At 51.1% G+C, this 25,014-nt stretch overlaps 1 protein-coding gene across 2 annotated transcripts in view; it reads left to right on the top strand.

Moving 5' to 3' along the window:
* The window catches only part of bcs1l (BC1 (ubiquinol-cytochrome c reductase) synthesis-like), a 69,402-nt gene extending 45,038 nt beyond the window's left edge, over positions 1 to 24,364 (top strand). For both annotated transcript variants that reach the window (XM_070874284.1, XM_070874285.1), the window contains exons 5-8: positions 1,093 to 1,156; positions 2,627 to 2,796; positions 10,143 to 10,260; positions 24,041 to 24,364. In XM_070874284.1, coding sequence (XP_070730385.1) covers positions 1,093 to 1,156; positions 2,627 to 2,796; positions 10,143 to 10,260; positions 24,041 to 24,293 — 605 coding nt within the window. In that variant the 3' untranslated portion in view covers positions 24,294 to 24,364. The remainder of the gene's footprint in view (positions 1 to 1,092; positions 1,157 to 2,626; positions 2,797 to 10,142; positions 10,261 to 24,040) is intronic.
* The last annotated feature ends 650 nt before the right edge of the window (positions 24,365 to 25,014 follow it).

The following is a 25,014-nucleotide window of genomic DNA, read 5'->3' as shown; positions in this document are numbered from 1 at the left end:
GGGGGGGGAGAGGGTCTGTGGAACAGGGTGGGTGGGGGGGAGGAGGGTCTGTGGAACTGTGGGGAGGGGAGGGTCTGTGGAACTGGGGGGGGGGCAGGGTCTGTGAAACGGGGGGGGGAGAGGGTCTGTGGAACTGTGGGGAGGGGGAGGGTCTGTGGAACTGGGGGAGGGGGAAGGGTCTGTGAAACGGGGGGGGGAGAGGGTCTGTGGAACAGTGTGGGTGGGGGGAGAGAAGGGTCTGTGGAACTGTGGGGGGGGGAGGGTCTGTGGAACTGGGGGGGGGGCAGGGTCTGTGAAACTGGGGGGGGGGGAGGGTCTGTGGAACTGGGGGTGGGGAGGGTCTGTGGAACTGGGGGGGTGGGGAGAGGGTCTGTGGAACTGGGGGGGGGGGGAGGGTCTATGGAACTGGGGGGGCGTCTCTGGGGTGGGGGGAGGGTCTGTGGAATGTTGGGAGGGTCTGTGGAACTGGGGGGTGGGGAGCGTCTCTGGGCCGGAGGGGTTGGGGGAGGGTCTGTGGATTTTGGGGGAGGGGGGAGGGTCTGTGGAATTGGGGGGGAGGGAGGGGGCATGGTCTGTGGAACTGGGGGGGGGGGTAGGGTCAGTGTGCCGTGAGGGTGGAACACCTCTGGGGTGGAGAGGGGGGTGTTCTGGGGCGGAAGAGGGGGGGTGTCGGGTGGGGGGAGGGGTTCTGGGGCAGAGAGGGGGAGGTCTGGGGCAGGGGAGGGGAGTTTCTCCGTGCTGGTGGGGGGGGGGGGGGATTGTGGGGGTCACGAAGCTGAAAATGAAGGGGGGGTCTCCACGTAACCCGGTGTTGGTCTGCAGGCAGGTGGTGCGATGTTCCTGGCTTTGGGGGAGGAGGGGCCGGTATTCTCGGTGCTGGGTGTCGAACCCTGTACTTACCTTCAGTCTCGGAGGCGGGTCTCTGGCCCTGTGGCCCTCGCCCCCCGCCCCCTGCCCCACACAGTCCCCCCCCCCCCCCCCCCCCACACCGCCGGTGGACCCGGGCTGTTGGGGGTAGATGCGCTCGCGGTTCAGCACTGACTGTCTGATGACCCCCCCCCCCAATGTGATGTGTGAACGGTCTCTCTGCAGGGATTCCGTACCGACGTGGGTACCTGCTGTACGGACCCCCTGGATGTGGGAAGAGCAGTTTCATGTGAGTAGTTAACGGGGGGGGGGCGCGGGGGGGTCAATTGTAGAGGTAACGACCGGTTAGTGTGTGAAGAAAGGGAAACCCAAGCTAGTGCTGTGGAACTCGGACGGGGAAGTGTCAGTGTGGGAGAACCTTCGCTCCCCATTACCATCGTAACAACAACCTGTATATATGTAGCGCCTTTAACGCAGTGAAACAGCCCAAGGAGCTTCACAGGAGCATCATAAGACCAAAAATTTGACACCGAGCCACAGAAGAAATTAGGGCAGGTGACCAAAAGTTTGGTCAATGAGGTAGGTTTTAAAGAGCATCTTAAAGGGGGAAAGAGAGGTGAAGAGGTTTAGGGAGGGAGTGCCAGAGCTTGGGGCCCAGGCAACAGAAGGCACGGCCACCAATGGTGGAGCGATTATAATCAGGGATGGTCAGGAGGGCAGAATTAGAGGAGCGCAGACATCTCGGGGGTTGTGGGGCTGAAGGGGATTACAGAGATAGGGAGGGGCGAGGGCCATGGAGGGATTTGTAAACAAGGATGAGAATTTTGAAATCAAGGCGTTGCTTAACCGGGAGTCAATGTAGGTCAGTGGGTACAGGGGGTGATGGGTGAGCGGGACTTGGTGAGAGTTAGGACAGGGGGCAGCGAGCACAGGGGGTGATGGGTGAGTGGGACTCGGTGCAAGTTAGGACACGGGGCAGCGAGCACAGAGGGTGATGGGTGAGTGGGACTCGGTGCGAGTTAGGACACGGGGCAGTGAGCACAGAGCCCTGGTGAGGCCTCACCTGGAAGATTGTGTTCAGTTTTGGTCTCCTAATCTGAGGAAGGACGTTCTTGCTATTGAGGGAGTGCAGCAAAGGTTCACCAGACTGATTCCCGGGATGGCAGGACTGACATATGAGGAGAGACTGGATCAACTGGGCCTGTATTCACTGGAGTTTATTAGAATGAGAGGGGATCTAATAGAAACATGTAAAATACTGATGGGACTGGACAGGTTAGATACGGGAAGAATGTTCCCGATGTTGGGGAAGTCCAGAACCAGGGGACATCGTCTAAGGATAAGGGGTAAGCCATTTAGGACTGAGATGAGGAGAAACTTCTTCACTCAGAGAGTGGTTAACCTGCGGAATTCTCTCCCGCAGAAAGTTTTTGATGCCAGTTCATTGGATATATTCAAGAGGGAGTTAGATGTGGCCCTTTCAGCTAAAGGGATCAAGGGGTATGGAGAGAAAGCAGGAAAGGGGTACTGAGGGAATGATCAGCCATGATCTTATTGAATGGTGGTGCAGGCTCGAAGGGCCGAATGGCCTACTCCTGTATCTATTGCCTATGTTTCTATGGGTGAGCGGGACTTGGTGAGAGTTCAGACACGGGGCAGCGAGCAAGGAGTGCGCGCGGTGTGGGTGCGCGCGGTGTGGGCGAGCCGGTGCGGCCGGCCCCAGACTGACCTCTGCCTTTCTTCCCCCCCCCCCCCCCAGCACGGCGCTGGCGGGGGAGCTCCAGTACAGCATCTGCCTGATGAGCCTGAGCGACCAGAGCTTGACCGACGACCGGCTCAACCACCTGCTCAGCATCGCCCCGCAGCAGAGCATCGTCCTGCTGGAGGACGTGGACGCCGCCTTCGTCAGCCGCGACCTGGCCAAGGAGAGTGAGTCCACTGTCCTCACCGCACCTCACCGGGCCGGCATTCACCACACCGCACCTCACCGGGCCGGCATTCACCACACCACACCACACCACACCGGGCCGGCATTCACCACACCACACCTCAACGGGCCGGCATTCACCACACCACACCTCAACGGGCCGGCATTCACCACACCACACCACACCACACCGGGCCGGCATTCACCACACCGCACCTCACCGGGCCGGCATTCACCACACCACACCACACCTCACCGGGCCGGCATTCACCACACCGCACCTCACCGGGCCGGCATTCACCACACCACACCACACCACACCGGGCCGGCATTCACCACACCGCACCTCACCGGGCCGGCATTCACCACACCACACCACACCACACCGGGCCGGCATTCACCACACCACACCTCAACGGGCCGGCATTCACCACACCACACCACACCTCACCGGGCCGGCATTCACCACACCGCACCTCACCGGGCCGGCATTCACCACACCACACCACACCACACCGGGCCGGCATTCACCACACCGCACCTCAACGGGCCGGCATTCACCACACCACACCTCACCGGGCCGGCATTCACCACACCGCACCTCACCGGGCCGGCATTCACCTCACCACACCACACCACACCGGGCCGGCATTCAGCACACACACCACACCGGGCCGGCATTCACCTCACCACACCACACCTCACCGGGCCGGCATTCAGCACACCACACCTCACCGGGACGGCATTCACCACACCACATGTCACCGGGCCGGCATTCACCTCACCGGGCCGGCATTCACCACACCGCACCTCACCGGGCCGGCATTCACCTCACCTCACCGGGCCGGCATTCACCACACCGCACCTCACCGGGCCGGCATTCACCACACCACACCACACCGGGCCGACATTCACCACACCACACCTCACCGGGCCGGCATTCACCTCACCGGGCCGGCATTCACCACACCACACCACACCGGGCCGGCATTCACCACACCACACCTCACCGGGCTGGCATTCACCTCACCACACCGGGCCGGCATTCACCACACCACACCTCACCGGGCCGGCATGCACTTCACCTCACCGGGCCAGCATTCACCACACCGCACTCACCGGGCTGGCATTCACCTCACCACACCACACCGGGCCGGCATTCACCACACCACACCTCACCGGGCCGGCATTCACCACACCACACCTCACCGGGCCGGCATTCACCTCACCGGGCCGGCATTCACCACACCGCACTCACCGGGCTGGCATTCACCTCACCACACCACACCGGGCCGGCATTCACCACACCACACCTCACCGGGCTGGCATTCACCTCACCACACCACACCGGGCCGGCATTCACCACACCACACCTCACCGGGCCGGCATTCACCACACCACACCACACCGGGCCGGCATTCACCACACCACACCTCACCGGGCTGGCATTCACCTCACCACACCGGGCCGGCATTCACCACACCACACCTCACCGGGCCGGCATGCACCTCACCTCACCGGGCCGGCATTCACCACACCGCACTCACCGGGCCGGCATTCACCACACCACACAGGCATTCCTGCTCCAGTGGCTGTCTCTAAACCTCGCTCTGTCTCGCTCACTCCCTCTCTGCATTGCTCATTTCGGAGTCCTATCTCATGTGCCTCTCCCTTTCTCTGCCTCCGCCTCACCCCCCCCCCTCCCGTCCCTCTCCCTTTGGTTCTGTCTCCACTAAGGAAGACACGAGTAACCTCCCAAAAATACTCGGAGACCGAGGGTCTAGCGAGAAGGGGGAACTGAGGGAAATCCTTATTAGTCAGGAATTTCTGTTAGGGAAATTGATGGCATTGAAGGCCGATAAATCCCCGGGGCCTGATAGTCTGCATCCCAGAGTACTTAAGGAAGTGGCCCTAGAAATAGTGGATGCATTGGTGATCATTTTCCAACAGTCTATCGACTCTGGATCAGTTCCTGTGGATTGAAGGGTCGCTAATGTAACACCACTTTTTAAAAAAGGAGGGAGAGAGAAAACAGGGAATTATAGCCTGACATCGGTGGTGGGGAAAATGCTGGAATCAATTATTAAAGATGAAATAGCAGCGCATTTGGAAAGCAGTGACAGGATCAGTCAGAGTCAGCATGGATTTATGAAAGGGAAATCATGCTTGACAAATCTTCTGGAATTTTTTGAGGATGTAACTGGTAGAGTGGACAAGGGAGAACCGGTGGATGTGGTGTATTTAGACTTTCAAAAAGCTTTTGACAAGGTCTTACACAAGAGATTAATGTGCAAAATTAAAGCACATGGTATTGGGGGTAATGTACTGACGTGGATAGAGAACTGGTTGGCAGACAGGAAGCAGAGAGTAGGAATAAACAGGTACTTTTCAGAATGGCAGGCAGTGACTAGTGGGGTGCCGCAGGGCTCAGTGCTGGGACCCCAGCTATTTACAGTATACATCAATGATTTTAGATGAAGGAATTGAATGTAATATCTCCAAGTTTGCAGATGACACTAAGCCGGGTGGCGGTGTGAGCTGTGAGGAGGACGCTAAGAGGTTGCAGGGTGACTTGGACAGGTTAGGTGAGTGGGTCAATGCATGGCAGATGCAGTATAATGTGGATAAATGTGAGGTTATCCACTTTGGTGGCAAAAACATGAAGGCAGAATATTATCTGAATGGCGGCAGATTAGGAAAAGGGGAGGTGCAACGAGACCCGGGTTATGTTCAGTTTTGGTCTCCTAATCTGAGGAAGGACGTTCTTGCTATTGCGGGAGTACAGCGAAGGTTCACCAGACTGATTCCTGGGATGGCTGGACTGACATATGAGGAGAGACTGGATCAACTGGGCTTGTAGCCACTGGAATTTAGAAGAATGAGAGGGGATCTCATAGAAACATATAAATTTCTGATGGGATTGGACAGGTTAGATGCAGGAAGAATGTTCCCGATGTTGGGAAAGTGCAGAACCCGGGGTCACAGTCTAAGGATAAGGGGTAAGCCATTTCGGACTGAGATGAGGAGAAACTTCTTCACTCAGAGAGTTGTTAACCTGTGGAATTCTCTACCGCAGAGAGTTGTAGATGCCAGTTCATTGGATATATTCAAGAGGGAGTTAGATATGGCCCTTGCGGCCAAAGGGACCAAGGGGTATGGCGAGAAAGCAGAAAAGGGGTACTGAGGTTGAATGATCAGCCATGATCTTATTGAATGGTGGTGAAGGCTCGAAGGACTGAATGGCCTACTCCTGCACCTATTTTCTATGTTTCTATGTCCTTTTGCAGATTTTTTGTGTCCTCTTCACTCATTGTTTTTTCTCCAACCTTTGTATCGTCAGCAAACTTGGCTACATTACACTCAGTCCCTTCTTCCAAGTCGTTAATATAGATTGTAAATAGTTGGGGTCCCAGCACTGATCCCTGCGGCACCCCACTAGTTACTGATTGCCAACCCGAGAATGAACCATTTATCCCGACTCTCTGTTTCCTGTTAGTTAGCCAATCCTCTATCCATGCTAATATATTACCCCAACTCCGTGAACTTTTATCTTGTGCAGTAACATTTTATGTGGCACCTTGTCAAATGCCTTCTGGAAGTTCAAATACACCACATCCACTGGTTCCCCTTTATCTACCCTCTTTGACAAATTTGCTGGAATTCATAAATCCATGCTGACTCTGCCTGACCAAATTTTGCTTTTCCAAATGTCCTGTTACTGCTTCTTTATTGCTCCAGCATTTTCCCAACCACAGATGTTAGGCTAACTGGTCTATAGTTTCCTGATTTTTGTCTGCCTCCTTTTTTTAAATAGGGGCGTTACATTTGCAGTTTTCCAATCTGCTGGGACCTCCCCAGAATCCAGGGAATTTTGGTAAATTACAACCAATGCACCCACTATCTCTGCCACTACTCTTAAAACCCTAGGATGTAAGCCATTGGGTCCAGGAGATTTATCTGCCTTTAGTCCCATTATCTTATTGAGTACCACCTCCTTAGTGATTGTGATTGTGTTAAGTTCCTCCCCACCCCCCCATGATCCCTGGACTATCCACTGTTGGGATATTGTTAGTGTCCTCTACCGTAAAGGCTCTCTTTCCACATTCCTCTCTCTCTCTCTGTCTCATGTCTACCATAGAATCATAGAAATTTACAGCACGGATGGAGGCCATTTCGGCCCATTGTGTCCGTGCCGGCTGACAAAGAGCTACCCAGCCTAATCCCACTTTCCAGCTCTGAGTCCGTAGCCCTGTAGGTTACGGCACTTCAGGTACACATCCAAGTACTTTTTAAATGTGGTGAGGGTTTCTGCCTCTACCACCTTTTCAGGCCGTGAGTTCCAGACCCCCACCACCCTCTGGGTGAAGACATTTCCCCTCAAATCCCCTCTAAACCCCCCCCCAATTACTTTAAATCTCTGCCCCCTGGTTGTTGACCCCTCTGCTAAGGGAAACAGGTCCTTCCTATCCACTCTATCCGGGCCCCTCATCATTTTATACACCTCAATCAGGTCTCCCCTCAGCCTCCTCTGTTCCAAAGAAAACAACCCCAGCCTATCCAATCTTTCCTCATGGCTAAAATTCTCCAGTCCAGGCAACATTCTCGTAAATCTCCTCTGCACCCTCTCCAGTGCAATCACATCCTTCCTGTAATGTGGTGACCAGAACTGCACGCAGTACTCCAGCTGTGGGCTAACCAGTGTTTTATACAGTTCAAGCATAACCTCCCTGCTCTTGTATTCTATACCTCGGCTAATAAAGGCAAGTATTCCGTATGCCTTCTTAACCACCTTATCTACCTGGCCTGCTACCTTCTGGGATCTGTGGACCTGCATTCCAAGGTCCCTTTGTTGCTCTACACTTCTCAGTGTCCTATCATTTAATGTGTATTCCCTTGCCTTGTTAGCCCTCCCCAAATGCATTACCTCACACTACTCCGGATTGAATTCCATTTGCCACTGTTCTGCCCACCTGACCAGTACATTGATATCTTCCTGCAGTCCGCAGCTTTCTTCTTCATTATCAACCACACGGACAGTCTGTGCGTCTCAGCGTCTCTGTCTCTCGGCATTTCAGGATTCTCAAAAGATGTTCTGGGGGATTGTCACTCACTCGGAGACCAGAGCCAGTTGCCGTTGCTCCTTTAGCAGGCCGCCCTGCTCCCAATCGAATCCCATGGGAGGCCCCAGATCCAGGATCCCCAGAGCTGAGGGGCCCAATCCCGGCCGAGGTGGAGCAGCAATCACAGCCAATGAAGTACCTTTGGAGTGTAGTCACTGCTGTAATGTAGGAAATGCTGCAGCCAATTTGTGCACAGCAAGCTCCCAAGTATGTTTTAGTGGATTGAGGGATAAATACTGGCCTCGGACATCAAGGTTAACTGCCCTGCTCTTCTTCAAAACAGCGGCCATGGGATCTTTTAAGTCCATCTAAGAGAGTAGACGGGGCCTCAATTTAACGTCTCATCCGAAAGACGGCACCTCCGACAGCGCAGCACTCCCTCAGTACTGCCCCTCCGACAGTGTAGCGCTCCCTCAGTACTGCCCCTCCGACAGTGCGGCACTCCCTCAGTACTGCCCCTCCGACAGTGCGGCACTCCCTCAGTACTGCCCCTCCAACAGTGCAGCGCACCCTCAGTATTGCCCCTCCGACAGTGCGGCACTCCCTCAGTACTGCCCCTCCAACAGTGCGGCGCTCCCTCAGTACTGCCCCTCCGACAGTGCGGCACTCCCTCAGTACTGCCCCTCCAACAGTGCGGTACTCCCTCAGTACTGCCCCTCCGACAGCGCAGCACTCCCTCAGTACTGCCCCTCCGACAGCGCAGCACTCCGACAGTACTGCCCCTCCGACAGTGCGGCACTCCCTCAGTACTGCCCCTCCAACAGTGCGGCGCACCCTCAGTATTGCCCCTCCGACAGTGCGGCACTCTCTCAGTACTGCCCCTCTGACAGTGCAATGCACCCTCAGTACTGCCCCTCCGACAGTGTAGCACTCCCTCAGTACCGCCCCTCCGATAGTGTAGCGCTCCCTCAGTACCGCCCCTCCGACAGTGTGGCGCTCCCTCAGTACTGTTCCTCTGACAGTATGGCGCTCCCTCAGTACCGCCCCTCCGATAGTGTAGCGCTCCCTCAGTACCGCCCCTCCGACAGTGTGGCGCTCCCTCAGTACTGTTCCTCTGACAGTGTGGCGCTCCCTCAATACCGCCCCTCCGACAGTGTGGCGCTCCCTCAGTACTGCCCCTCCGACAGTGCGGTGCTCCCTCAGTACTGCCCCTCCGACAGTGCGGTGCTCCCTCAGTACTGCCCCTCCGACAGTGTAGCACTCCCTCAGTACCGCCCCTCCGATAGTGTAGCGCTCCCTCAGTACCGCCCCTCCGACAGTGTGGCGCTCCCTCAGTACTGTTCCTCTGACAGTATGGCGCTCCCTCAGTACCGCCCCTCCGATAGTGTAGCGCTCCCTCAGTACCGCCCCTCCGACAGTGTGGCGCTCCCTCAGTACTGTTCCTCTGACAGTGTGGCGCTCCCTCAATACCGCCCCTCCGACAGTGTGGCGCTCCCTCAGTACTGCCCCTCCGACAGTGCGGTGCTCCCTCAGTACTGCCCCTCCGACAGTGCGGTGCTCCCTCAGTACTGCCCCTCCGACAGTGTGACGCTCCCTCAGAACTGCCCCTCCGACAGTGCGGCACTCCCTCAGTACTGCCCCTCCGACAGTGCGGCGGTCCCTCAGTACTGCCCCTCCGACAGTGCGGCACTCCCTCAGTACTGCCCCTCCAACAGTGCGGCACTCCCTCAGCACTGCCCCTCCGACAGTGCGGCGCTCCCTCAGTACTGCCCCTCCAACAGTGCGATGCTCCCTCAGTACTGCCCCTCCGACAGTGCGGTGCTCCCTCAGTACTGCCCCTCCGACAGTGCAGTGCTCCCTCAGTACTGCCCCTCCGACAGTGCGGCACTCCCTCAGTACTGCCCCTCCGACAGTGCGGTGCTCCCTCAGTACTGCCCCTCCGACAGTGCGGTGCTCCCTCAGTACTGCCCCTCCGACAGTGCGGCACTCCCTCAGTACTGTCCCTCCGACAGTGCGGCACTCCCTCAGTACTGTCCCTCCGACAGTGCGGCACTCCCTCAATACCGCCCCTCCGACAGTGCGGCGCTCCCTCAGTACTGCCCCTCCGACAGTGCGGCGCTCCCTCAGTACCGCCCCTCCGACAGTGCGGTGCTCCCTCAGTACTGCACTGGGAGTGTCGGCTGTGATTATGTGCTCAAGTCTCTGGAGCAGGACTCGAACCCACCACCTCCTGACTCTCTTCGGACTGGGACCTGCTGAACACTGACTGGTTTGTTTGATGATTACAGACCCCGCGATGTACCAGGGAATGGGCCGCCTGACACTCAGCGGTTTGCTAAACGCGCTCGATGGGGTGGCCTCGCCCGAGGCCAGACTGGTGTTCATGACCACAAACTACTTGGACAGGTAATAGCCATTCTCCGCTCCGCGTCCGTGGGAATATGGGGTAAAACTCATACATCTGGGACCCTCGTAACTAAACACTGCCTACTTCCCTCACCCCTCCCACCCCCGCCATGCAATCGTCTGGGAGAGGCAAAAAAAATCCCAGGACCAATAAGTGGGAAAAATACTCTGGAAATTTCCTCTCCGCCCCCCTCAGGCGCTGGAACCAAGTCCAGGGGACCTCACAGACCCAGTGTTCTCTATAAAAACACGGATCTTCTCTATGGCCCGATCTCTGCCCCAGTCAGGAACCGGTCCCGCTCCCGCTCCCTCTGGATGGCAGAGAGCCAGCACCCATCGCACCAGGCCGCAACACACTGCACAGGCTCACTGCTCTCTGGGGGAAGAGGATCTGCCCAACACCCATTCTGCTCGCACTCTTCCACACTTCAAACTCTGGTCCCTTGGTCCCTCCCCACTCTGTCCAACTGGAACAATCTCTCAATAGGCACACTATCCCGCCCTTACGTTGTTTCATAGACCTCTATCAGCTCGCCTCTAAGTCTGCGCTGCTCTTCCTAGTAAGGAAGAGGAACTGAGGGAAATCTTTATTAGTCGGGAAATTGTGTTGGGGAAATTGATGGGATTGAAGGCAGATAAATCCCCAGGGCCTGATGGCCTGCATCCTAGAGTACTTAAGGAGGTGGCCTTGGAAATAGCGGATGCATTGACAGTCATTTTCCAACATTCCATTGACTCTGGATCAGTTCCTATGGAGTGGAGGGTAGCCAATGTAACCCCACTTTTTAAAAAAGGAGGGAGAGAGAAAACAGGGAATTATAGACCGGTCAGCCTGACCTCAGTAGTGGGTAAAATGATGGAATCAATTATTAAGGATGTCATAGCAGTGCATCTGGAAAATGGTGACATGATAGGTCCAAGTCAGCATGGATTTGTGAAAGGGAAATCATGCTTGACAAATCTTCTGGAATTTTTTGAGGATGTTTCCAGTAAAGTGGACAAAGGAGAACCAGTTGATGTGGTATATTTGGACTTTCAGAAGGCTTTCGACAAGGTCCCACACAAGAGATTAATGTGCAAAGTTAAAGCACATGGGATTGGGGGTAGTGTGCTGACGTGGATTGAGAACTGGTTGTCAGACAGGAAGCAAAGAGTAGGAGTAAACGGGTACTTTTCAGAATGGCAGGCAGTGACTAGTGGAGTGCCGCAAGGTTCTGTGCTGGGGCCCCAGCTGTTTACATTGTACATTAATGATTTAGACGAGGGGATTAAATGCAGTATCTCCAAATTTGCGGATGATACTAAGTTGGGTGGCAGTGTGAGCTGCGAGGAGGATGCTATTAGGCTGCAGAGTGACTTGGATAGGTTAGGTGAGTGGGCAAATGCATGGCAGATGAAGTATAATGTGGATAAATGTGAGGTTATCCACTTTGGTGGTAAAAACAGAGAGACAGACTATTATCTGAATGGTGACAGATTAGGAAAAGGGAAGGTGCAACGAGACCTGGGTGTCATGGTACATCAGTCATTGAAGGTTGGCATGCAGGTACAGCAGGCGGTTAAGAAAGCAAATGGCATGTTGGCCTTCATAGCGAGGGGATTTGAATACAGGGGCAGGGAGGTGTTGCTACAGTTGTACAGGGCCTTGGTGAGGCCACACCTGGAGTATTGTGTACAGTTTTGGTCTCCTAACTTGAGGAAGGACATTCTTGCTATTGAGGGAGTGCAGCGAAGGTTCACCAGACTGATTCCCGGGATGGCGGGACTGACCTATCAAGAAAGATTGGATCAATTGGGCTTGTATTCACTGGAGTTCAGAAGAATGAGAGGGGACCTCATAGAAACGTTTAAAATTCTGACGGGTTTAGACAGGTTAGATGCAGAAAGAATGTTCCCAATGTTGGGGAAGTCCAGAACCAGGGGTCACAGTCTGAGGATAAGGGGTAAGCCATTTAGGACCGAGATGAGGAGAAACTTCTTCACCCAGAGAGTGGTGAACCTGTGGAATTCTCTACCACAGAAAGTAGTTGAGGCCAATTCACTAAATATATTCAAAAGGGAGTTAGATGAAGTCCTTACTACTCGGGGGATCAAGGGTTATGGCGAGAAAGCAGGAAGGGGGTACTGAAGTTTCATGTTCAGCCATGAACTCATTGAATGGCGGTGCAGGCTAGAAGGGCTGAATGGCCTGCTCCTGCACCTATTTTCTATGTTTCTATGTTTCTAAGAATAGGTCCAGGAGTTGGCCATTTGGCCCCTCGAGCCTGCTCCGCCATTCAATTCATGGCTGATCTGATCCTGGCCTCAACTCCACTTCCCTGCCCGCTCCCCATAACCCTTGACTCCCTTAAAAGTCAAAAATCTGTCTATCCAGCCTTAAATATATTCAGTGACCCAGCCTCCACAGCTCTCTGGGGCAGAGAATTCCAAAGATTCACGACCCTCTGAGAGAAGAAATTCCTCCTCATCTCTGTTTTAAATGGGTGACCCCTTATTCTGAGACTATGCCCCCTAGTTCTAGATTCCCCTAAGAGAGGGAAACATCCTCTCTGCATCTACCCTGCCAAGCCCCCTCAGAATCTTGTACATTTCAATAAGATCACCTCTCATTCTTCTAAACTCCAGTGAGTACAGTCCCGACCTGCTCAACCTTTCTTCATAAGACAACTAGCTAAAGTGAATAGTACCAGCTCTATAAGTCTATCTAACTACGGTTCTTTAAGCTGGGTATCATTGTGGTAGCTCACAGCTGAACCTTTTCCAAAGGCAATATATCGCCCACCGTGTAAACTGGCGTGTAAACTATCAACTATGAAGGTGGCAGGCCAGGTAGGTAAAGTGGTTTAGAAAGCATTCAGGATACTTGTCTTTTATTAGTCGAGGTATGGAATACAAGAGCAAGGAGGTTATGCTTGAACTGTATAAAACACTGGTTAGGCCACAGCTGGAGTACTGCGTGCAGTTCTGGTCACCACATTACAGGAAAAGGTACAGAGGAGATTTACGAGGATGATGCCGGGACTGGAGAATTTTAGACATGAGGAAAGATTGGATAGGCTGGGGTTGTTTTCTTTGGAACAGAGGAGTCTGAGGGGAGACCTTATTGAGGTGTATAAAATTATGAGGGGCCTGGATAGAGTGGATAGGATGGACCTATTTCCCTTAGCAGAGGGGTCAATAACCAGGGGTCAGTAGATTTAAAGTAATTGCGGGGGAGGTTTAGAGGGGATTTGAGGGGAAATGTCTTCACCCAGAGGGTGGTGGGGGTCTGGAGCTCACGGCCTGAAAGGCTGGTAGAGGCAGAAACCCTCACCACATTTAAAAAGTACTTGGATGGACACTTGAAGTGCCGTAACCTACAGGGCTACGGACCCAGAGCTGGAAAGTGGGATTAGGCTGGGTAGCTCTTGGTCGGCCGGCACAGACACGATGGGCCGAATGGCCCCCTTCCGTGCTGTAAATTTCTATGATTCTAAGATATCATCATCATAGGCAGTCCCTCGGAATTGAGGAAGACTTGCTTCCACTCCCAAAGTGAGTTCTTTGGCTGATCAGTCCAATACTAGAGCCACAGACCCTGTTACATTCGTCGAGGGAAGGGGTGGGTGGGGCTGCTTTGCCGTGCGCTCCTTCCGCTGCCTGTGCCTGGCCTCTTCACGCTCAACGTCCTCCTGGATGCACTTTCTCCACCTCGGGCGGTCTTCGGCCAGGGACTCCCAGGTGTCAGTGGTGGTGTCGCACTTTACCAGGGAGGCTTTGAAGGTGTCCTTATAACGTTTTCGCTGCCCACCTTTGGCTCGTTTACCATGAAGGAGCTCCGCATAAAGCATTTGCTTAGGGAGTCTCGTATCTGGCATGTGGACAATGTGGCCTGCCCAGCGGAGCTGATCGAGTGTGGTCAGTGCTTCGATGCTGGGGATGTTGGCCTGGGAAAGGACACTAATGTTGGTGCGTCTGTCCTCCCAGGGGATTTGCAGGATCTTGCAGAGACATCGTTGGTGGTATTTCTCCAGCGACTTGAGGTGCCTTCTATACATCGTCCATGCCTCAGATCCATACAGGAGGGCAGGTATCACTACAGCCCTGTAGACCATGACCTTGGTGGTAGATTTGAGGGCCTGGTCTTCAAACACTCTTTTCCTCAGACGGCCGAAGGCTGCACTGGCGCGCAGGAGGCGGTGTTGACAAGAGGCTCCCGAGGGAGGGGAAATGCCGCATTGACAACTTGCTTCCAGGGTGGGCTATCCACCATGTCGGGGGAGAAACCCACCTCTGCCCAACTAGGTGTTTAAACAGATGGCAGTAAGGGCCGACAAAATATCAGAAGACGTTACTAAGCCTGAAGAATGGGCGTGTATTGGCAAATGAGCTTCAATATAGATAAGTGTGAGGTGGTGCATTTTGGTAGGAGGAATATTTAGGCCACTTACTATTTGGAAATAAATGTTTGAATGTCTGAGCTGCAGAGGGATCTGGAGGTATACATGCACAAATCATTATCAGTGGCAACGCAGGTTAATAAAAGCAAACCCAGCAAGGGTTCATTTCCAGAGGGATAGAATTGAAAAGCAGGGAAGTTCTGTTAGCCACTTGTACAGAACCATGGGTAGACCACACTTGGAGTTACTGTGCGCAGTTCTGGTCTCCATATTATATATAGGATATCGAGGCACTGGGGAAGGTGCCAAAAGATTTACAAGGATGGTACCGGAACTCAGAGGTTATAACTATCGGAAAAGACTGAAAAGGGGACTACAGTGGGATGAGGGCAGAGTTGGCTAAAGTAGACTGGAAACACAGACTAAACGGTGGCACAATTGAGAAACAGTGGAGGACTTTTAAGGAGCTCTTTCATAGTGCGCAACAAAAATATATTCCAGTGAAAAAGAAGGGCGGTAAGAGAAGGGATAACCAGCCGTGGATAACCAAGGAAATAAAGGAGAGTATCAAATCAATGACCAATGCGTATAAGGTGGCCAAGGTTAGTGGGAAACTAGAGGATTGGGAAAATTTTAAACGACAGCAAAGAATGACTAAAAAAGCAATAAAGAAAGGAAAGATAGATTACGAAGGTAAACTTGCGTAAAACATAAAAACAGATAGTAAAAGCTTTTACAGATATATAAAACGGAAAAGAGTGACTAAAGGAAATGTTGGTCCCTTAGAAGATGAGAAGGGGGATTTAATAATGGGAAATGTGGAAATGGCTGAGACCTTAAACAATTATTTTGCTTCGGTCTTCACAGTGGAAGACACAAAAACCATGCCAGAAATTGCTGGTCACAGAAAGGGAGGACCTTGAGACAATCACTATCACTAGGGGGTTAGTGCTGGACAGGCTAATGGGACTCGAGGTAGACAAGTCCCCTGGTCCTGATGAAATGCATCCCAGGGTATTAAAAGAGATGGCGGAAGTTATAGCAGATGCATTCGTTATAATCTACCAAAGTTCTCTGGACTCTGGGGAGGTACCAGCGGATTGGAAAGCAGCTAATGTAATGCCTCTGTTTAAAAAAGGGGGTAGACAAAAGGCAGGAAACTATAGACCAGTTAGTTTAACATCTGTAGTGGGGAAAATGTTGGAGTCCATTATTAAAGAAGCAGTAGCAGGACATTTGGGAAAAGCATAATTCGATCAGGCAGAATCAGCATGGATTTATGAAGGGGAAGTCATGTTTGACAAAGTTGCTGGAATTCTTTGAGGATGTAACAAACAGGATGGATAAAGGGGAACCAGTGGATGTGGTGTATTTGGATTTCCAGAAGGCATTTGACAAGGTGCCACATAAAAGGTTACTGCACAAGATAAAAGTTCACGGGGTTGGGGATAATATATTAGCATGGATAGAGGATTGGCTAACTAACAGAAAACAGGGAGTCGGGATAAATGGTTCATTCTCGGGTTGGCAATCAGTAACTAGTGGGGTGCCACAGGGATCAGTGCTGGGACCCCAACTATTTACAATCTATATTAACGACTTGGAAGAAGGGACCGAGTGTAACGTAGCCAAGTTTGCTGACAATACAAAGATGGGAGGAAAAGCAATGTGTGAGGAGGACACAAAAAATCTGCAAAAGGACATAGACAGGCTAAGTGAGTGGGCAAAAATTTGGCAGATGGAGTATAATGTTGGAAAGTGTGAGGTCATGCACTTTGGCAGAAAAAAATCAAAGAGCAAGTTATTATTTAAATGGAGAAAGATTGCAAAGTGCCGCAATAAAGCGGGACCTGGGGGTACTTGTGCATGAAACACAAAAGGTTAGTATACAGGTACAGCAAGTGATCAGAAAGGCTAATGGAATCTTGGCCTTTATCGCAAAGGGGATGGAGTATAAAAGCAGGGAAGTCTTGCTACAGTTATACAGGGTGTTGGTGAGGCCACACCTGGAATACTGCGTGCAGTTTTGGTTTCCATATTTACGAAAGGCTATACTTGCTTTGGAGGCAGTTCAGAGAAGGTTCACTCGGTTGATTCCGGAGATGAGGGGGTTGTCTTATGAGGAAAGGTTGAGTAGGTTGGGCCTTTACTCATTGGAATTCAGAAGAATGAGAGGTGATCTTATCGAAACATATAAGATTATGAGGGGGCTCGACAAGGTGGATGCAGAGAGGATGTTTCCACTGATGGGGGAGACTAGAACTAGGGGACATCATCTTAGAATAATGGGCCACCCATTTAAAACTGAGATGAGGAGGAATTTCTTCTCTGAGGGTTGTAAATCTGTGGAATTCGCTGCCTCAGAGAGCTGTGGAAGCCAGGACATTGAATAAATTTAAGACATAGATAGACAGCTTTTTAACCGATAAGGGCTTAAGGGGTTATGGGGAGCGGGGGGGAAGTGGACCTGAGTCCATGATCGGATCAGCCATGATCGTATTAAATGGCGGAGCAGACTCGAGGGGCCGTCTGGCCTACTCCTGCTCCTATTTCTTATGTTCTTATAGGAGGAGGCCATTCAGCCCCTCGAACCTGTAACACAGGAACAGGAGGGGGCCCATTCAGCCCCTCAAGCCTGTTACACAGGAACAGGAGGGGGCCCATTCAGCCCCTCGAGCCTGTTACACAGGAACAGTCGGAGGCCATTCAGCCCCTCGAGCCTGTTACACAGGAACAGGAGGAGGCCTATTCAGCCCTCGAGCCTGTTACACAGGAACAGGAGGAGGCCATTCAGCCCCTCGAGCCTGTTACACAGGAACAGGAGGAGGCCATTCAGCCCCTCGAGCCTGTTACACAGGAACAGGAGGAGGACATTCAGCCCCTCGAGCCTGTTACACAGGAACAGGAGGAGGCCCATTCAGCCCCTCGAGCCTGTTACACAGGAACAGGAGGAGGCCATTCAGCCCCTCGAGCCTGTTACACAGGAACAGGAGGAGGACATTCAGCCCTTCGAGCCTGTTACACAGGAACAGGAGGAGGCCATTCAGCCCTTCGAGCCTGTTACATTGGCCTCCTCCTGTTCCTTTCAGCCCCTCGAGCCTGTTATTCTTGTATCAGATTGTGACTGATCTGTACCTCAACTCAATATACCCGCCTCTGTTGCATGTTCCTTGATATCCTTGTCCAACAAAAATCAGTTGATCTGTCTTGGAAGTTCCAACGGATTCCCAGCATCCACAGCCTTTTATTTGAGGAACGGTGGGGGGGGAAAGAGTTCCAGATTCCCACTGCCCTTTCTGTGAAGAAGTGCTTCCTGACATCACCCCTGAATGGCCTGGCTCTAATTTTAAGGTCCCCTCGTTCATGATTAACCCACCAGAGGGAATAGTTTTTCTCTCTATCTACGCTATCAAAACCTTGTAACATTTTAAACACCTCAATTAGCTCACCCCTTAATCTTCTAAACTCAATGGATTACAAGCCACGTTTATGCAACATGTCCTAATTTAATCCTCAAAGCCAACCGAACCTAATCAGCCCCTTGCTGCTAAAGTGTAAGGTTTGCTCGCGTGCTCCGGGGACCAGGTCTCCCCGTCCCTATCTTAGAACTCCTCTATTTCCGGCCTCTCTCGCATCCCCGATTTCCATCGCTCCACCATCGGCGGCCGTGCCTTCAGCTGCCTGGGTCTTTATCTCTGGAATTCCCTCCCTAAACCTCTCCGCTTCTCCTCCTTTCAAAGCATTCCTTAAAACCTCCCTCTTTGACCAAGGTTTTGGTCACCCTGTCCTAATATCACTTTGTGGCTCGGTTTCAAATTTTGTTTGCTAACGATCCTGTGTAGTGCATTGGGATGTTTTACTACGTTAATGGTGCTATATAAATGCAAATTGATGTTGTTCCCCCAGTAACAAGTTACATAGAAACATGGAAAATAGGTGCAGGAGTAGGCCATTCGGCCCTTCGAGCCTGCACCACCATTCAATAAGATCATGGCTGATCATTCACCTCAGTATCCCTTTCCTGCTTTCTCTCCATACCCCTTGATCCCTTTAGCCGTAAGGGCCATATCTAACTCCCTCTTGAATATATCCAATGAACTGACATCAACAACTCTCTGCAGCAGGGAATTCCACAGGTTAACAACTCTCTGAGTGAAGAAGTTTCTCCTGATCTCGGTCCTAAATGGCTTACCCCTTATCCTTAGACTGTATCCACTGGTTCTGGACTTCCCCAACATCGGGAACATTCTTCCCGCATCTAACCTGTCCAGTCCCGTCAGAATTTATATGTTTCTATGAGATACCCTCTCATCCTTCTAAACTCCAGTGAATACAGGTCCAGTCGATCCAGTCTCTCCACATATGTCAGTCCTGCCAACCCGGGAATCAGTCTGGTGAACCTTCGCTGCACTCCCCCAATAGCAAGAACATCCTTCCTCAGATTAGGAGACCAAAACTGAACACAATATTCCAGGTGAGGCCTCACTAAGGCCCTGTACAACTGCAGTAAGACCTCCCTGCTCCTATACTCAAATCCCCTCGCTATGAAGGCCAACATACCATTTGCCTTCTTCACCTCCTGCTGTACCTGCATGCCAACTTTCAATGACTGATGTACCATGACACCCAGGTCTCGTTGCACCTCCCCTTTTCCTAATCTGCCACCATTCAGATAATATTCTGCCTTTATGTTTTTGCCCCCAAAGTGGATAACCTCACATTCATCCACATTATGCTGCATCTGCCATGCATATGCCCACTCACCTAACCTGTCCAAGTCACCCAGCAGCCTCTTAGCGTCCTCCTCACAGCTCACACCGCCACCCAACTTAGTGTCGTCTGCAAACATGGAGATATTATACTCAATTCCTTCATTCAAATCATTAATGTATATTGTAAATAGCTGGGGTCCCAGCATGGAACTGATCCAGAGTCGATAGACTGTTGGAAAATGATCACCAGTGCATCCAGTATTTCTCGGGCCACTTCCTTAAGTACTCTGGGATGCAGACTATCAGGCCCTGGGGATTTATCAGCCTTCAATTCCATCAATTTCCCGAACACAATTTCCCGCCTAATAAGGATTTCCTTCAGTTCCTCCTTCTCACTGGACCCTCGGTCCCCCAGTATTTCTGGAAGGTTATTTGTATCTTCCTTCGTGAATACAGAACCAAAGTATATGTTCAACTGGTCCGCCATTTCTTTGTTCCCCTTATAAATTCACCTGAATCTGACTGCAAGGGACCTACGTTTGTCTTCACTAATCTTTTTCTCTTCACATGTCTATAGAAGCTTTTGCAGTCAGTTTTTATGTTCCCAGCAAGCTTCCTCTCATACTCTTATTTCCCCCCTCCTAATTAAACCCTTTGTCCTCCTCTGCTGTTAACGGATATGATGTAATTGGCATCACGGAGACATGGCTCCAGGGTGACCAAGGCTGAGAACTCAACAGCCAGGGGTATTCAACATTCAGGAAGGATAGACAGAAAGGAAAAGGAGGTGGGGTGGCGTTGCTGGTTAAGGAGGAAATTAACACAATTCCTCTCATACTCTATTTTTCTCTTCTTAATTAAACCCTTTGTCCTTCTCTGCTGAATTCTCAGGTTTTCTGCTTTTTCTAGCCAATTTATATGCCTCTTCCTTGGAATTAACACTATCCTTAATTTCCCCTGTTAGCCACGGTTGACCCACATTCTCCGTTTTATTTTTACTCCAAAAAGGGCTGTACAATTGTTGAAGTTCATTCATGTGATCTTTAAATGTCTGCCATTGCCTATCCACCGTCAACCTTTAAGTATCATTCACCAGTCTATTCCAGCCAATTCACGCCTCAAACCATCAAAGTTACCTTTCCTTAAGTTCAGGACCCTAGTCTCTGAATTAACTGTGTCACTCTCCAGCTTAATAAAGAATTCTACCATATTATGGTCACTCTTCCCCAAGGGGCCTTGCACAACAAGATTGCTATTTAGTCCTTTCTCATTACACATCACCCAGTCTAGGATGGTCAGCCCTCTAGTTGGTTCCTCGACATACTGGTCTAGAAAACCATTCCTAATACACTCCAGGAAATTCTCCTCCACCGTACTGTTACCAGTTTGGTTAGCCCAATCAATATGAAAATTAAAGTCGCCCATGATAACTACTGTACCTTTATTGCACGCATCCCTAATTTCTTGTTTGATGCTGTTCCCAACCTCACTACTACTGTTTGGTGGTCTGTACACAACTCCCACTAGCGTTTTCTGCCCTTTGGTATTCCGTAGCTCCACCCATACCGATTCCACATCATCCAAGCTAATGTCCCTCCTTACTATTGCATTAATTTCCTCTTTAACCAGCAATGGTACCCCACCTCCTTTTCCTTTCTGTCTATCCTTCCTGAATGTTGAATACCCCTGGATGTTGAGTTCCCAGCCTTGGTCACCCTGGAGCCATGTCTCCGTGATGCCAATTACATCATATTTGTTAACTGCTATCTGTGCAGTTAATTCATCCACCTTAATACGAATACTCTGCGCATTAAGGCACAGAGCCTTCAGGCTTGTCTTTTTAACACATTTTGTCCCTTTAGAAGTTTGCTGTAATGTGGCCCTTTTTGTTTTTTGCCTTGGGTTTCTCTGCCGTCCACTTTTATGTTTCTTCTTTCTATCTTTTGCTTCTGCCCCCATTCTACTTCCCTCTGTCTCCCTGCATAGGTTCCCATCCCCCTGCCATATTAGTTTAACCCCTCCCCAACAGCACTAGCAAACACTCCCCCTAGGACATTGGTTCTGGTCCTGCCCAGATGCAGACTATCCGGCTTGTACTGGTCCGCCCTTAATATTCAAAAATCTATCGATCTCTGTCTTGAATATACTGAGCCTCCACAGCCCTCTGGGGCAGAGAATTCCAAAGATTCACCACCCTCTGAGTCAAGAAATTTCTCCTCATCTCAGTCTTAAATGACCGACCCTTATCCTGAGACTGTGACCCCTGGTTCTAGACTCCCCAGCCTGGGGAAACATCCCCCCTACAACAATTATACATTCCTGTCTGGCGTAAAAATAAAAAAGGGAAGGTGGCTCAACCGTGGCTATCAAAGGAAATCAAGGATATTATTAAAGCCAAAGAAGTGGCATACAAATTGGCCAGAAATAGCAGCGAACCCGGGGACTGGGAGAAATTTAGAACTCAGCAGAGGAGGACAAAGGGTTTGATTAGGGCAGGGAAAATGGAGTTCGAGAAGAAGCTTGCAGGGAACATTAAGATGGATTGCAAAAGTTTTTTTAGATATGTAAAGAGAAAAAGGTTAGTAAAGACAAACGTAGGTCCCCTGCAGTCAGAATCAGGGGAAGTCATAACGGGGAACAAAGAAATGGCAGACCAATTGAACAAGTACTTTGGTTCGGTATTCACTAAGGAGGACACAAACAACCTTCCGGATATAAAAGGGGTCAGAGGGTCTAGTAAGAAGGAGGAACTGAGGGAAATCCTTATTAGTTGGGAAATTGTGTTTGGGAAATTGATGGGATTGAAGGCCGATAAATCCCCAGGGCCTGATGGACTGCATCCCAGAGTACTTAAGGAGGTGGCCTTGGAAATAGTGGATGCATTGACAGTCATTTTCCAACATTCCATTGACTCTGGATCAGTTCCTATCGAGTGGAGGGTAGCCAATGTAACCCCACTTTTTAAAAAAGAAGGGAGAGAGAAAACAGGGAATTATAGACCGGTCAGCCTGGCATCGGTAGTGGGTAAAATGATGGAATCAATTATTAAGGATGTCATAGCAGTGCATTTGGAAAGATGTGACATGATAGGTCCAAGTCAGCATGGATTTGTGAAAGAGAAATCATGCTTGACAAATCTTCTGGAATTTTTTGAGGATGTTTCCAGTAGAGTGGACAAGGGAGAACCAGTTGATGTGGTATATTTGGACTTTCAGAAGGCTTTCGACAAGGTCCCACACAAGAGATTAATGTGCAAAGTTAAAGCACATGGGATTGGGGGTAATGTGCTGACATGGATTGAGAACTGGTTGTCAGACAGGAAGCAAAGAGTAGGAGTAAATGGGTACTTTTCAGAATGGCAGGCAGTGACTAGTAGGGTACCGCAAGGTTCTGTGCTGGGGCCCCAGCTGTTTACACTGTATATTAATGATTTAGAGGAGGGGATTAAATGTAGTATCTCCAAATTTGCGGATGACACTAAGTTGGGTGGCAGTGTGAGCTGCGAGGAGGATGCTATGAGGCTGCAGAGCGACTTGGATAGGTTAAGTGAGTGGGCAAATGCATGGCAGATGAAGTATAATGTGGATAAATGTGAGGTTATCCACTTTGGTGGTAAAAACAGAGAGCCAGACTATTATCTAAATGGTGACAGATTAGGAAAAGGGGAGGTGCAACGAGATCTGGGTGTCATGGTACATCAGTCATTGAAGGTTGGCATGCAGGTACAGCAGGCGGTTAAGAAAGCAAATGGTATGTTGGCCTTCATAGCGAGGGGATTTGAGTACAGGGGCAGGGAGGTGTTGCTACAGTTGTACAGGGCCTTGGTGAGGCCACACCTGGAGTATTGTGTACAGTTTTGGTCTCCTAACCTGAGGAAGGACATTCTTGCTATTGAGGGAGTGCAGCGAAGGTTCACCAGACTGATTCCCGGGATGGTGGGACTGACATATCAAGAAAGACTGGATCAACTGGGCTTGTATTCACTGGAGTTCAGAAGAATGAGAGGGGACCTCATAGAAACGTTTAAAATTCTGATGGGTTTAGACAGGTTAGATGCAGGAAGAATGTTCCCAATGTTGGGGAAGTCCAGAACCAGGGGTCACAGTCTAAGAATAAGGGGTAAGCAATTTAGGACCGAGATGAGGAGAAACTTCTTCACCCAGAGAGTGGTGAACCTGTGGAATTCTCTACCACAGAAAGTTGTTGAGGCCAATTTACTAAATATATTCAAAAAGGAGTTAGATGTCGTCCTTACTACTCGGGGGATCAAGGGGGATGGCGAGAAAGCAGGAATGGGGTACTGAAGTTGCATGTTCAGCCATGAACTCATTGAATGGCGGTGCAGGCTCGAAGGGCCGAATGGCCTACTCCTGCACCTAGTTTCTATGTTTCTATGTTTCTACCCTGACAAGCCCCATAAGAATGTTGTTTGTTTCAATGAGATCGCCTCTCATTCTCCTAAACTCTAGGGAATGTCGGCCTATTCTACTCAATCTCTCCTCATAGGACAATTCCCCATCGCAGGATTTGTGTCCCCAGTAGCGATCACCTTCTCCACATTCCCCCAGTAACGAATTCTGTCGTTCCCTCCCACCCCCCCCAGTATCGATCACTTTCTACCTGTTCCAGTAACGAATTCTGTTGCCCCCCCCAGTAACGATCACCTTCCCGCTTTGTCTCTCCGCACAGACTGGACCCAGCTTTGATCCGCCCTGGGCGAGTGGACCACAAGCAGTTTTTCGGGTACTGCTCCCACTGGCAGCTGTCCCAGATGTTCCAGCGGTTCTACCCGGGGCAGCCCGCCGCCATGGCGGAGAAGTTCGCGGACAATGCGCTGGCGCTCTCCGGCAAGATCAGTGCTGCCCAGGTACAGGGGCACTTTCTGCTCTGTAAATTCGAACCCCTCAGAGCCATTGAGGACATCCAGCAGATCATCGCCTGAGGGCCGGGGATGATGGACCAACCCGCTGATAAACCACTATATTTATAATAAAACCTCAGTGCAATGCCTAACCCTGGTGCTCAATGTGTCTGGGCAGATGCTCTCGTTTCGGTCCATGCCTGGAGGCTTTAACCTCGGCAGAAGATTTAACTGGCCCTTAGTCGCACGATGCTGCCTGCGAGACCTTGCTGTACACAAACAGTTGTGAAGTCTTTGCTGATGCAGCATCCCAAGTAATTACTTCGAAAAGTAATTCACCGATCATGAAGTTCTTGTTAGTCTGCTAAGGTGTTAATATTGGTCAGGACCCCGGGGAGAACTTGTCCTGCTGCTCTTCTAAATGGTGGCCGTTGGGATCCTTTGCGTCCACCAGAGAGAGCAGACGGGGCTTCGGTTTAACGCCTCGTCCGAAAGACAGCACCTCCGACAGTGCGGCACTCCCTCAGCACTGGACTCAAGTGTCAGCCCGGAATTTTTGTGCTCGCGTGTCTAGAGTGGGACTTGTATTAAATATTGTCTTTGGTCCCCGCCACAAACTGCGTTCCCCAGCCACCCACTCCATCCCTCTCCCTCGCATCTGTCTGAGGCTGAACCAGACTGTTCGCAACCTAGGTGTCATATTTGACCCGGAAACCAGCTTCCGGCCACATATCCGCAGTATAACTAAGACCGCCTATTTCCACCTCCATAACATCGCCCGTCTCCCCCCTGCCTCAGCTCA

This window comes from Pristiophorus japonicus, chromosome 3 (genome assembly GCF_044704955.1).
Source record: "Pristiophorus japonicus isolate sPriJap1 chromosome 3, sPriJap1.hap1, whole genome shotgun sequence".
Classification (NCBI taxonomy): Eukaryota; Metazoa; Chordata; class Chondrichthyes; family Pristiophoridae; genus Pristiophorus; species Pristiophorus japonicus.
This window is presented reverse-complemented; position numbering and strand designations above follow the sequence as displayed.